The following is a 12,164-nucleotide window of genomic DNA, read 5'->3' as shown; positions in this document are numbered from 1 at the left end:
TATCCTAGCGCCAAATACAACCAAGCGAGACAGCTTTACTAGCCTTTTGAGAGTATGATAGAATTATCAAATTAAATGCTGTCTACGTGTATTATCTATATGCTCTCTACAGGTCCGATATTTTGACACCTTTCTGTTCTGCGACGATATGAGACGATGCTGGCAGCTCCCTGCCGCTTTTCAGCCCTGCTCCGTCACCGGGATCTTTTGCTGCCTTCAACTGCTGTCGGAAATATCGCAATCACAACATTAACGATCCCACAAAGTGGTAAATATGAATGGGAAAGTGGAATTTTTCTGATATCCAAGTTGCCGGGATATAACTTTTAGGGGGTAGAGAGCATGCACACCGTATCAACATTTGGTGGCAAAAGATGTATTTCATTATTATATGTTATTGGTTGGTATTCTTTGTAAAGTATTTGTATTATTGAATATTTCTATTTTACTCTTTGTTTGATGTTATTTGATTTTTAAATAAAACAATAGCTACCCCAAAAGCATCTATTTTGTTCTTATTTCTGGCCAAAAGCACTTGAATGCGCGACTTGTCGTATTTACGATTTTCTTATTCGTAAGAAGAAGCTTACGAAGAGCACTTGAAGGCAGCATTTACCTCTCTACCCAATGAAACGACGCATGTTATCTCATGGGGAGGCAGCAGTGCCGCGGGTAATAAATTGGAGACCATTTGCATTGTATCATATATTTATCATATTAAAAACAAAACTGTCAAATGTGAACTTGGCCGCCATATAATGTTTTGATTGTTGTCACTTGTAGCTCTCGATTCTAAATACGCATATACTTAATAATATGTTTAGAAATATCTTTCAAAACATACAAAAAGAGACAAAATGTATGTGCACATATAGATGACATAAATTCGAAATATACTTTAATTATTTACTTTAAATTTGGCCATTGAAAATATTTTTGCAATGAATGTTATTTGCATGTAGGCTACAAATACGTTTTTGGACATTTTTTTTTATATTTTGAAATACATAACATATTCTGTGAAATGTTTTTTTCCTTATGAGTGACGTTAATCATTGTATTAAAATATCGGTCCGTTGTTGTCTAATGTTAAGTGTTACAAGCAATTATATCCTTCTGAGAAGCATTGCAAATATGGATTAGCTTTGATAGCTTCCCAATAAATCCCTTTAAGTTTTCCTTATTAGTCGTGTAATTATTTCCCTAACCTAAGGATGTCGATGCTTTTCACGAGGGCCAGATTTTAGCTGTGGAGCAACAGCGTCTCCCTGTGTACCAATGAAGATATCACACTGAGGTAAAACGCCCTGTTATGTCATCCAATTTAGTATGCGCCAAGTCGCTGTCATGCAAAAAAGTGAGAACGATGGACTTACAGCTTCAGGACCAAGTCAGAGACATAAAAGCAAATGTTTATTCTGAATAATGTTGACGAATAAAAACATCAGCGTAGGAATGACTACACTATGTTGTCCTGTGATGGGATATAGACTAGATTGCTTTATATCTGGTTACATTCATTCTGTTATTTAGCTGACAATCCATTATGGTTCTAATTTCATGCCAATATACAGTATCAGGTCCCTCTCCCTCAAGCCTTTACACTTACAGGCAATGTGGCACTGAATTAGGCCTACTTATGCCGCCTTACGAAAAATAACTATTGCAGGCCTAATTCTATAATTGAATTTAGAAAATATTTCTACAAATATCACAGCAAAACACAAATTCCCTATATGGATATTATAGGAAAATGATATGCCTAGGGACGCCACAGGAGACACAAAAACATGCGATAAAATGCGATAAGGACACTATAAACACACAAGAGCCCCACAGACGCACTAAGTCCCTATATAAATATTATGGAAATATAATATAAAAAAAAAAAATAACCTTCTAAGCAGGACAAGGTCACCATAAAGTCACTAACAGGCGCCACAGACACACCAGGAGTCCCCTGATGTGTTGTGTGGGTTAGTGTGTCAGCTCGGCTATACTGTATGTGCGCCAGGATGTACAGAAGCACGGCGCAGACTATTTTGAACAGCAGTGAGTCAGCCTGGCAGCCCGCAGAGAGTCGGGAACACGTGGCACTGGATCTGAGAGGCGCACTCGGGACGCTCACCGCCTGCACTCCAGTCCAGCCAGCCACGCATGCACTGGCAGCGGTTGTTTGCAGTGGGAACAGTAGAGAGCTGCTGGGAATTTTTTTTTTTTTTTAAACTACTCCATTAAGTCTGGGAAGAGGAAGTCTGAGGGGGGAAGGAAAGAGAGGAGAGTCCTGCGAGACGAGACTTAAACGAAACGAAACGACATTTGGCCATTTTCTTCTTCACTGTGTAACCCAAAAGGATCAGAGATGGAAACCAAACTCCAGATTGCCCTTTGTGCGCTGCTGCTCATTAACTTGGGATTTACTGCGCTGGGTAGGCGATCCTGTTTTTTCCCCCCTCTTTAGACTTTGGAGAGTTTGCCAATTTGATTATAATGTCATTATATTATAATGTCAGAATATTATTTTGTGCCAGAATTTAGTGTCATCTTCGTTTGCTCTGTTACCCCCCCCCTCTCCTCTCTCTCTCTCTCTCTCTCTCTCTCTCTCTCTCTCTCTTTCACACACACACACACACACACACGGTTCTCAGTTGCCTCTATATAGAGACCTGTGGTGTTTTCTGCGAGACTTGCAAGGTTGTTCTTTTTTTAATCAAGTCTATCTGCATTCTTAGCGTTACAGTAAGTTGTGAAATGTGTTGCTCCCTGTTACCCGCAGTGATTAGGAGACAGTGGAGTGTACAGTTGAGGTTTTGTTATGTATTTTCTTTCACTCCTATAGAGATTTTTGAGGACAGAAGTGGACAAGCTCTCCCCCTTCTCCACCCAAACACCCTCTGTCCTCTGTCCCACACCCACACCCAGACCCCCCACCCCCACCCCACCCCACTTCTCACCTTATTGTTTTGAACTCATCTCACTTGAACTCTCAAATCACACTTTTAATTCCATTTTAATTTCTCCCTTCAAGCCTCTGCCTTTTGTTTAAACACAGCCTGACACATTATCTTTCATATCACTTCCTCCCTCCCCCTCCTGCCTTCCTTCACCCACTTTCTGCCTCCATTAGACACATCCTGTATTTCTCTCCACCATGTAGCCTGCTTCCCCTTTTCTCTCCTACCTGTCTCTAACACTTTCTCCCCTCACTTTCCATCTTCCTCCTGCCTCTCTTTCTCTCTTTACATCGGGACCTCTCAGATTAAAGGAGAATGAGACTACTGACATTTGAAAGGCTTTTATTGGGCAGCACTATCACATCGGCTCCTCAAGCTGAAGTTCAGATGAATAGAAAAATAGCAGGGATACCACTGGATGACATTTACTGGTTGTAAATGAGCGGGGATGTACATTTTGATTAATGGCATCTCTAACTGTGTGCAGCACGCTGTCATTTTGTTGGTTTCCTTCTAATTGGCTCGCCTCTGTAGTTTGTAGACAGCATGGTGGCGTTAGAAGCTGTGCTGTGTTAGGAGGCTCAGTTCCTCTGTGACCAGATATATAAGCCTGCACAGAGAACTGTACATGCATATAACATGTGCCATAATAAGACCCAGGAGTGCGGAGAAGAAGATGAGAGGCTAGAGACATGAAATGCTACATGAGGTCACGCGCCGGTCGCCAGTAAACACCTGAAACAAGCGCACATGAAAAGGCCAAGGGCAGCACAGAGCTCTTTATCTGCTGTTTCAGTCCTGACCTTTTCCATTTCATTTGGTGGTATTGTGGGAAAATCAGCTCGATACACGCTTTTTATCTCTGTGCGATTCTCTTGAAAACGACCACAATCAACAGCGGCTATGCGTAACACTATCAGCACATGACTCCCTGGGTTTTTATAGGAGCTTTATCAGTCTCGGGAAAAAGTTAGTGTGGGTAGCTGTACTCGCGGCGAGTGTTGAAGTATACAGCTGCTCGTAGAGAAATGGTTGGCTGTTCCTCTGACTGCCAGGGTCAAGAAGTGGGCAGTAGCTATCCCCTCAGGTACATGCTGTATTGGTCTGAAAAATAGTGAGTGAGACCCTGTAATATGTGTTGAGAGGAGTGTGCGCACTGGAAACAGTAGTTCCCTTTATAAATCAACTATTCCCTCTACTCTACTTTCTTTCAGACATACACACACACACAGACACACACACTTACCACTCCAGCACTTGACCTAAGCAGTCCTAATAGGGCTATATCAGGGAACAAGGCCAGTATTGTACAGCCAAGCACCTCTGTCTATTTATGAGTGTGTGCGTGTGTCTGTTTTTGTATCTTTTGGAGTTCAAACAGATTTCTCTCTCTCTCTCTCTCTCTCTCTCTCTCTCTCTCTCTCTGTGTTGATGAGCTGTGTGAGTGATTATGAAGATAATGAAAGGCATCATGGCTCTGTGTTACTGAGCGGTAATGACATTACATTGCATTACATCAGCGCTCTGGTTTTCATCAAAGAGAAGCAGGTAGAAAAAAAAATACAGTACAGACAAATACAGTAGCGCTAGAGACATGAAGACCACAGGGGAAGACAGAGAGAGAGTTTTTAAAGGTCTTAATTCAAGTTACAAAGGGCAATAAATTACTTCGTCTGTTCACTGTCATGTGGGCTGTGGTAGATACCATGCAAAGTAAATGTCAGAATGTTTGAATCATTCTGCACATATGTGTTTTACCCTGATTTTTTGTACAATAATGCGACTGCATTGTATTTCACTGCAATCCTCAGTTTCCATTTTAGCTTCCAACCAGCTATAGGAAAATCTGAGTGGGGAAAGTGAATGTGAAACGCTCTCCTCTCCCTTAACTGTGCAGACACTTAACCTCTACTTGTGCCAGCAGAGCTGCTCAGTGGTCAGCAGCAGAAGACTGTGGTTGTACTGGGCAGCTCCCAATGCTAATGCATGTAACTATATTAAAGTGAGGCATTGCTGGATAAAAGCATGCATGCTTAGATAACTGTCCCTGAATAAATAAAAGATACACAGCAACATTTGCAGTGTTAAAGGAATAGTTGATTGGACTTATATAAACACTGGAATGTGTTGATTTTTAAGCTCTCAGAGTTAAATTAACACTGATGATTTAGCTGTGCACAAAGTTATTTCTGTCTTCTCTAGTCTGCTCTGAATAAGGAGCAAATAAGTTTGTATATTTATATAGCCCTTTATCACAAGCATGTCTCAAAGGGAGACATTCACAGAGAATGAGCCTAACTAGATCTAACTGATCAAGAATCAACCATAGACCAATACGCAAACTTATTTGCAAAAAAAATCAATTTTAGTAAAATAAAAGTCTCTCTTCTTGTTTCTCCTCTCTCCAGGCGATGACCCCACTGCTCCCTCCACCCCTTCAGAGGGTAATCTTGATTTGGGCAAGTCCCTCGGCTCGCAACCTTCTTCATCCTCTAACATTGAGACGGCAGGGTCTGTGCCTGCTTCTGGCCCGGCCTCCCCCAGCCCAGCTGTGGCACTCGAACTCGACAGCAGCTCCACTGTCAGCAGCAGCAGCAGCAGCACGAGCAACAACACGACTAGAGCTGCAGAAACAACCTCTGTGACACCCACAATCCCACACCTGAACACACCATCCACACCTAACACTCAAGGCGATAACGAAGGCAATGGTAATTATGCAACTCCTCATATGAAATCAGTACAATTGCTTGAGACTTGATGCATGAAGAGAATACTTGAGACTTAAGACTTGACTTGGGTTCCGGTGACTTGGGACTTGACTTTGACTTGTGCTTTGTTGACTTGAAAAGGTTTATAACGTCTTGACAACATATCTTGTGTATGTGTAAATTACTTTGATTGAAAGTTTTTGAGATTTGTTCCACCAGACAACTCAATTTAATTTCTGAATTTGTATGGAATGATTGAATTTATTGACGTTGAAACTGATTATAGAAATCAAACACATTGATGCACTTACCACCTTTTTATACTATTAAAATTATATTGCATTGAAAAGTCCTAGATATTTTGTTTTGTTCTGACTTGACTTGGTGTTACTGTGAGACTTGACATTAATGGCGTGGACTTGACTTGGATTTGGTAATCTACATTTAATCTTGGGACTTGACTTGAGACTTGTGCTTCAGGACTTGAGACTGATTTAGACTGACTAACCCTAACCCTAACCCTGTCACACCTCTGGTTAATCATTATGAGAAAAGATCATGGATGAATCATGTATGGGTCAGTTCTCCAGTTAAGATGTTGGGTTCAAGCGGAGGAAGGCGAGATAATGTTGTTGTCCTATTGTTCTTGTCTCTTTTTGAGGGTCGCCAGTAGGGAAGTATTGTCGCAGTTCAGAAGAATTTAGTAGGAAGCCCAGCAGCAGGTGGCTCAGAGCCTAGAAGCTATATTTAACAAAGTTGTTATCTCTGTTCTCCAGGTCCAGAACAGGGCCAGAGAGAGAGTAGAAACGCTGTGACAGGGTTCAGGTGTTGACAGTCATATCACACACGCACGTGTACACATGCACACACACACACCCCATACTTGGAGGCAGAGAGCTTAGCCTAGTCTTTAAAAGGCTAATGTACAGGCAGTTAGGAAGCTGAAGCACAGGGGAGGGAAGAACATTAGATTTACGTCAGCGTTGGTTTAAGACGAGAGTAAGAGAGACAAATAAATTAGGTACGACTTGGAGTGAATTCAGTAGGGCGCAATCCGTTGAGAGAGGGAGAACAGCAAAATACAGGAGAACAGTTAAAATGGAGGAGAAGAAGATGGTGTTTAGGACAGGAGCAGCATGATTAAATGCAGTGTGACTTTTCACAAGGGGGTGAGAAAGGTAGAAGCCTAACGCTCCTCCCAGACACACAATCTCTCTCCCCCTCTGTCTCGCTGTCACACAGACACACACTCACACAAACACACACCAGTATTGATTCACACATTAGACTCACAACACACTTAGGCACGCTATTTTGTGAAAAACTGTTCATGCTAGACTGCCGCTGTATGCACACAGCTCAACACCTCACATGCTCCTCCTGTTGTGCATCCAACACACTTCTTTTCACGTCGCTGTCGGGTAAAAACTTCCAGAACTACTTTTCAGGAGCTAAGAAAAACAGCCTTGATTTTAGCTTGACGTTATTCGATAGGTTTGGAAAGGTTTTCGTAAGACCGAGAGGTTGGAGAATTTCCTCAACCCACAGAGGAGCATGTAATCCTTTAATTGAAGTTAAAATGTGAAAATCATCAAAATTAGAGTTCTGAGGTTTTCACGGTATACAGATACAAAACACACATCAGTGTGTATTGGTGAAGTACCCAAAGAGAGTCTAAGTGCTTCATGTGCGCTAATTATGTAGGGGGGGGGTTTCAGCATGGCAGAAAAAAATCTTTGCCTCTAAGAATTATTTTGACGGTGTCCTCTCTCTCTCTCTCTCTCTCTCTCTCTCTCTCTCTCTCTCTCTCTCTCTAGCCACTGGCATGGACCTTCCCATCATCCCTCCCTTTCCAGAAAAGGAAGGGAACCTGACAGATCTGTCGTCACCACAGCCCCCGCTTCCCCCTTCCGAGAACCACACCCCCTCCACCTCGCACATGCCCTCTACCTCCACCTCCACCTCCACCACCTCTACCCCTCCCAGCCCCGCACACACTGCTCACTCTGCCCCCACACAAACACCTCTCACCACATCACACCACTCCACCCGTCCACACGCACCTCCCGACTCCCCCTCCAGCAGTCCCACTCCCTCCACCCGTCACCCCAAAACGGACTCGCCCACTGCCGCCCCAACGCCCGAGCCACACCACACAAAGCCTGTGTCTGCCATCGCTACCAGCAGCACCCAGCCCGGTTCAGACTCCAGCACCGACTCCCCTCAACCGATCCCCGATTCTCACCCCACCACGCTTGCGTCTCCCAAAGCCACTTCAGAGTCCGCTCCGCACCCCCAGACCTCCAGCACGGCCCGTGTCCAGCCCGTGCCCACCTTCATCCCGCCCAGCAGCCCCCACGCCGACGGCCCATCCCAGCTCAACACGGGGGGCGACGGTAAGCGCATCATATTTTCTCTCTTTCTGTGGTTGTATATAGATTTGCTCGGGACGATTCACTGCCAGGATATTGACACAGCCAGAGCTGAATTGGCTTAACAACAAAGGCAACGCTGTTCTTTGTTTTCCAGCACAAGCCAGTCCTTGCCTCTACACACACAAGCCATACACAAGCGTGTGCTCAAAAACACACACACACACACACACACACACACACACACACACACAACCACAACCACATCACGCATTCCCCCGTCTACATCTTCTACAAGCACTGTCACCACCAAGCACTCCACAATCAGCGCTCTGTTTGGGAGAGGGACAGAGGCAGTCATGGGACTCAGGCCTCGAGCGTTCTCTGTTCTTTTTACTCCCGTCTTTCCTGTCCCCCCCCCCTTCCCTCTCTCTCTCTATCTCTCTCTCTCTCTCTCTGCCTCTCCCCCTCTCTGTCTGTCTGATATATATAGATATACATTTTATTTTGCCACCTATCCCCTTCCCCTTGAAAGGTTTTTTGCCCGGCCGTCATTGCAAAATAAAAGAAAAATTGTTCTCGATTGACCTGCCTTCTTGAATAAAGTTAAAAAATAATAAATTCTCTTTGCTTCTCTCCCTCTGTGGTTTTATTAGCCTATTTGGCACTTTGCCTCTTTCCATTACCCAGAAAAGCTGGGAGTATTCACTACTCTGTGGTTGTTGTTACTTTAGAGGCAAAAAAAAAACAACTAAGTTTACAAAAGAGTCTCTCATAGCAACATCCATATGTACAAACACACAGCCAAATGCACACACACAAACTCATGCACTTATGTACGCACACACGCATGCACACACACTCACACACACACTCACATAAACATCAACACAGAAATGTCAACAGCAATGACGTTCATTGTGATTATATCAACAGCACACCCAGTGAAAACACAAACACATTGTACGCACATAAAAATACAAACTTATGAATTCTGCTCCGCTACCACAATGAGCATAAGTAGAGACAAGTATAAGATCACCATGTTGTGTTTGAAATGTTGATCTGTGTCCTGGGCTATATGATGAAAACTCCAGGTAGACATGCTGCACACGCTGTACCGAGCTACACATGCTGCAGCACCTGCGTCTATTATTAGTTTCATTCACAGCTCTTAACAACCGTGTTAAGAGCTGTGGAGGACTAAGAGTCTGCATTTTATGGTGTGCGTGTTTGGATCTTGGGCAGGTTTACTGCAACACGATTCGTAGTTCTAATATTTCGATCATGCAAAGTCAAACTGAAATCTTTGTCGAATTATGCATTACCAGCTTTTATACTTATGGTCCAGTGTGTTGCGTTCCACACGCACTCTGCTGACTGTGTCTCCTATGTTTTATTCAGCGACAGCGGTCCATGAGTCTCCCACCTTAGACCCCCTCCTGGCCGGCCTGGTGTCTGCCTTCATCATCACCGCTGTCATCATCACTCTGCTCCTCTTCCTCAAACTGCGCCGGAGAGACAACCGACCAGAGTTCCGCAGGCTGCAGGACCTACCGATGGTGAGTGCCGCAATGACATCCAGACAACGCTTTCATTGCTGTCTCAGTGGCAATATTAAGTCAGTCAGATGTTGTTAACCACAGAGGTGAGATGTATTGTTACAGTTTATTTGGCAGATTTCCTGTTACACCTACACAAAATCTATCGTATTCTCCAAGGTTTGAGTGCTTCTGACAAAGGTGAACAAACAGTGTAGATCTACTGTATATCTACACTACCAGTCAAAAGTTTGGACACACACATTTTTCTTTATTCTTTTACTATTTTTCACATTTTAGAATAATAGTAAAGACATCAACACTATGAAATAACACAAATGGAATTATGCAGTGACCAAAACAAAGCAAAACTAACATATTTTAGATTCTTTAAAGTAGCCACCCTTTGCCTTCATGGAAAGGCAAAGGTTTTGGAAAGAAATTCATACATAGGCATCAACTTCACTATTTATATTTGTCTAAAACACAAATTTCAAGCATTTAAGCATAAGCCTTTAGATCAGAATGGCTTTAAGATAATGAAAAACATAGTACATTCAATCAGGTGTGCTCAAACTTTTGACTGGTAGTGGATGGAGATTTGTGTAGTCGGCTATTCTGATTCCTTTGTTCCCTGTGTAGGATGACATGATGGAGGACACACCCTTGTCCATGTACAGCTACTGACAGAGGGGAGACTGACCCGCCGGCGCCCCCAGACTCTCCTTCGGTCCAGGGTCTGGTCTCCTTTCCTTCATCTGCACCAAAAAGAAAGAATCCTGGGTAGGTGTGAGCAAATTCCTGGAAGGAGCCCCACCTATTGCTTTCATTTATCCAGTATTTCTAGATCATTGAGATGTAGGAAAGGACATGATGGAAGCTGCAATGGACAATTAAGATATCACCCCCCGTTGGGGTCCCCTGCCAAAAGTAGCCCCCATTTTGGTGTCTGTGATTACAAATTAGGCCAAAATCATTGTACACATTATATTTTATAGTCCAACATTTCTTAGGGGGGTTGTATGATATATTTTGACTTCCTCAGGGTTGATAAGGGTAGGGTGACCCAGATTTATCGTCATGTGTGCATCGTCACCCGGCAGGAAACGGTAGTGTCCGTCGCTGGGATGGTTCAGGTCTGGACACAGAATCAGCTCGCCCCGTCAGACACTTATCTGGGGGCACTGTTCTAATTTCCCCATATTAGTTAATGTTAGGAAGTGGGGCAGGGTAAGAAAATGATAGATCTGATCCCCAAGCTGCTGCTGGTCTAGCTGCGAGGCCAGAGAGGAGCGCTGAGAGTCAGAACATAACAAAAGACCTGGTTATAGTGTTAATGAGGTTGCACTTTACGTTTTAAGGTGTGGAAGAAAATGGACAAATAGTTTTGTGTATGAGAGGAAGAAGAGAGGTGTGTGTGCACGCAGTGGTGCATGCATAGCTGTGTGCGCGTGTGTGCATGTGTGTGAGTTTGTGAAAGGTGCATGTATGGTTTTTGGGAGGGCGTGGTAGGGGGTATTTAAGTGTTTTTTTATTTCTATGTTGAAGGTCCTGCTGTCTTTAGGCCTTGGTTTGACATGTACAGTGTTTTTTGTTTCTTTCCTGGGCTCTCTAGTCCAGGAGGGAGTGCCTTACACAGGGTAGGAACGGCTCTTATTGTATACTGTATTTACCTTCATATTCAAACCCACTAACTTCCACATTTACCAGTCATTCCCAATACAATGGTTTGATTCCCATACAGACAGACACCCAGGGCCGGGGTGCTGCTCTGACTTGTTTTAGTTTGAAGAATGGCCCAGAGCAAACTCACCAAGAGGCTGTCATTCATATGATGACAGTTTCAAACTGAAATTGGCCAGTGGCCTTTCCATACAACGCAAGCATTGTCTTGTGCATTGTAAATACTACTGATGATTGCATCATGCGAGCACAACTTCATGATCTTTTTTCATCTTATTTGCGGTTTCAACTTTTACGAGATGCCAACATATTAGGAATGGACCGACATTACAGTGTCTTCAATAGGCGTTTCTTAGTAAATTCACATGAATTCCATTGATTATACTGTATATCAGCCTCCCTAGCTCTATCTGCTCTGCAAATATGTAGGAAACACAAGGAAGAGATACACACACAGGACAACAGAATGCCCAACATCTATTTATTACTGAGCCTACTTTAATTAGCGAAGAGCCTATGTGCTGATATATCATGGAGGCTACTGATTTGAATCGAGCTTAGGGACTGGAGCTAATACTTGTGATTAGTTGCTATTTAATCTTTACACCGTGAATAACTGCATCTGGTTACCAATTACTCTTCAGATTTCTGATGTTACAATGTTAAACAATGTTGCAATGCTGCCCTGTATTTGTCCCTTTTATGAAGTGCCAAAAGTATCCCAATAGCATCACATTTCGCTGCCAGCTGTGGATTATGGACTGATCTCTTGATGTTTTATGATTAAAGATATTTTGAAGCCATCCTGTGTCTCTCTCTGATTCACATGTCAGACCTCCGCTGTTACAGTTTGCTGTGAGCAGCTCTTTGACACCAGCAGTAAACAGAAATACAATCACATAA

General features: G+C 43.3%; 1 protein-coding gene across 1 annotated transcript; it reads left to right on the top strand.

The window, feature by feature from the left end:
• Positions 1-2,058: 2,058 nt before the first annotated feature.
• On the top strand, positions 2,059-12,058 carry LOC139667577 (anti-sigma-I factor RsgI2). The gene is made up of 5 exons (XM_071547064.1): positions 2,059-2,429; positions 5,363-5,665; positions 7,483-8,061; positions 9,442-9,599; positions 10,221-12,058. The coding sequence occupies exons 1-5, from the start codon at positions 2,363-2,365 to the stop codon at positions 10,263-10,265; spliced, it is 1,152 nt and encodes a 383-aa protein (XP_071403165.1). The 5' UTR covers positions 2,059-2,362; the 3' UTR covers positions 10,266-12,058.
• The last annotated feature ends 106 nt before the right edge of the window (positions 12,059-12,164 follow it).

Source organism: Centroberyx affinis, unplaced genomic scaffold, assembly GCF_046629955.1.
Source record: "Centroberyx affinis isolate AG114_WGS23_722 - 3 ecotype Tasmania unplaced genomic scaffold, CSIRO-AGI_Caff_v1 ptg005641l_1, whole genome shotgun sequence".
Lineage (NCBI taxonomy): Eukaryota > Metazoa > Chordata > Actinopteri > Beryciformes > Berycidae > Centroberyx > Centroberyx affinis.
This window is presented reverse-complemented; position numbering and strand designations above follow the sequence as displayed.

Excerpts from the sequence above, each read along its gene's own strand:
- LOC139667577 (XM_071547064.1), top strand. The coding sequence starts at position 2,363 with ATGGAAACCAAACTCCAGATTGCCCTTTGTGCGCTGCTGCTCATTAAC. Across the intron at positions 2,430-5,362 it reads CTTGGGATTTACTGCGCTGG|GCGATGACCCCACTGCTCCC; the intron begins GTAGGCGATCCT and ends TCCTCTCTCCAG. Across the intron at positions 5,666-7,482 it reads AGGCGATAACGAAGGCAATG|CCACTGGCATGGACCTTCCC; the intron begins GTAATTATGCAA and ends CTCTCTCTCTAG.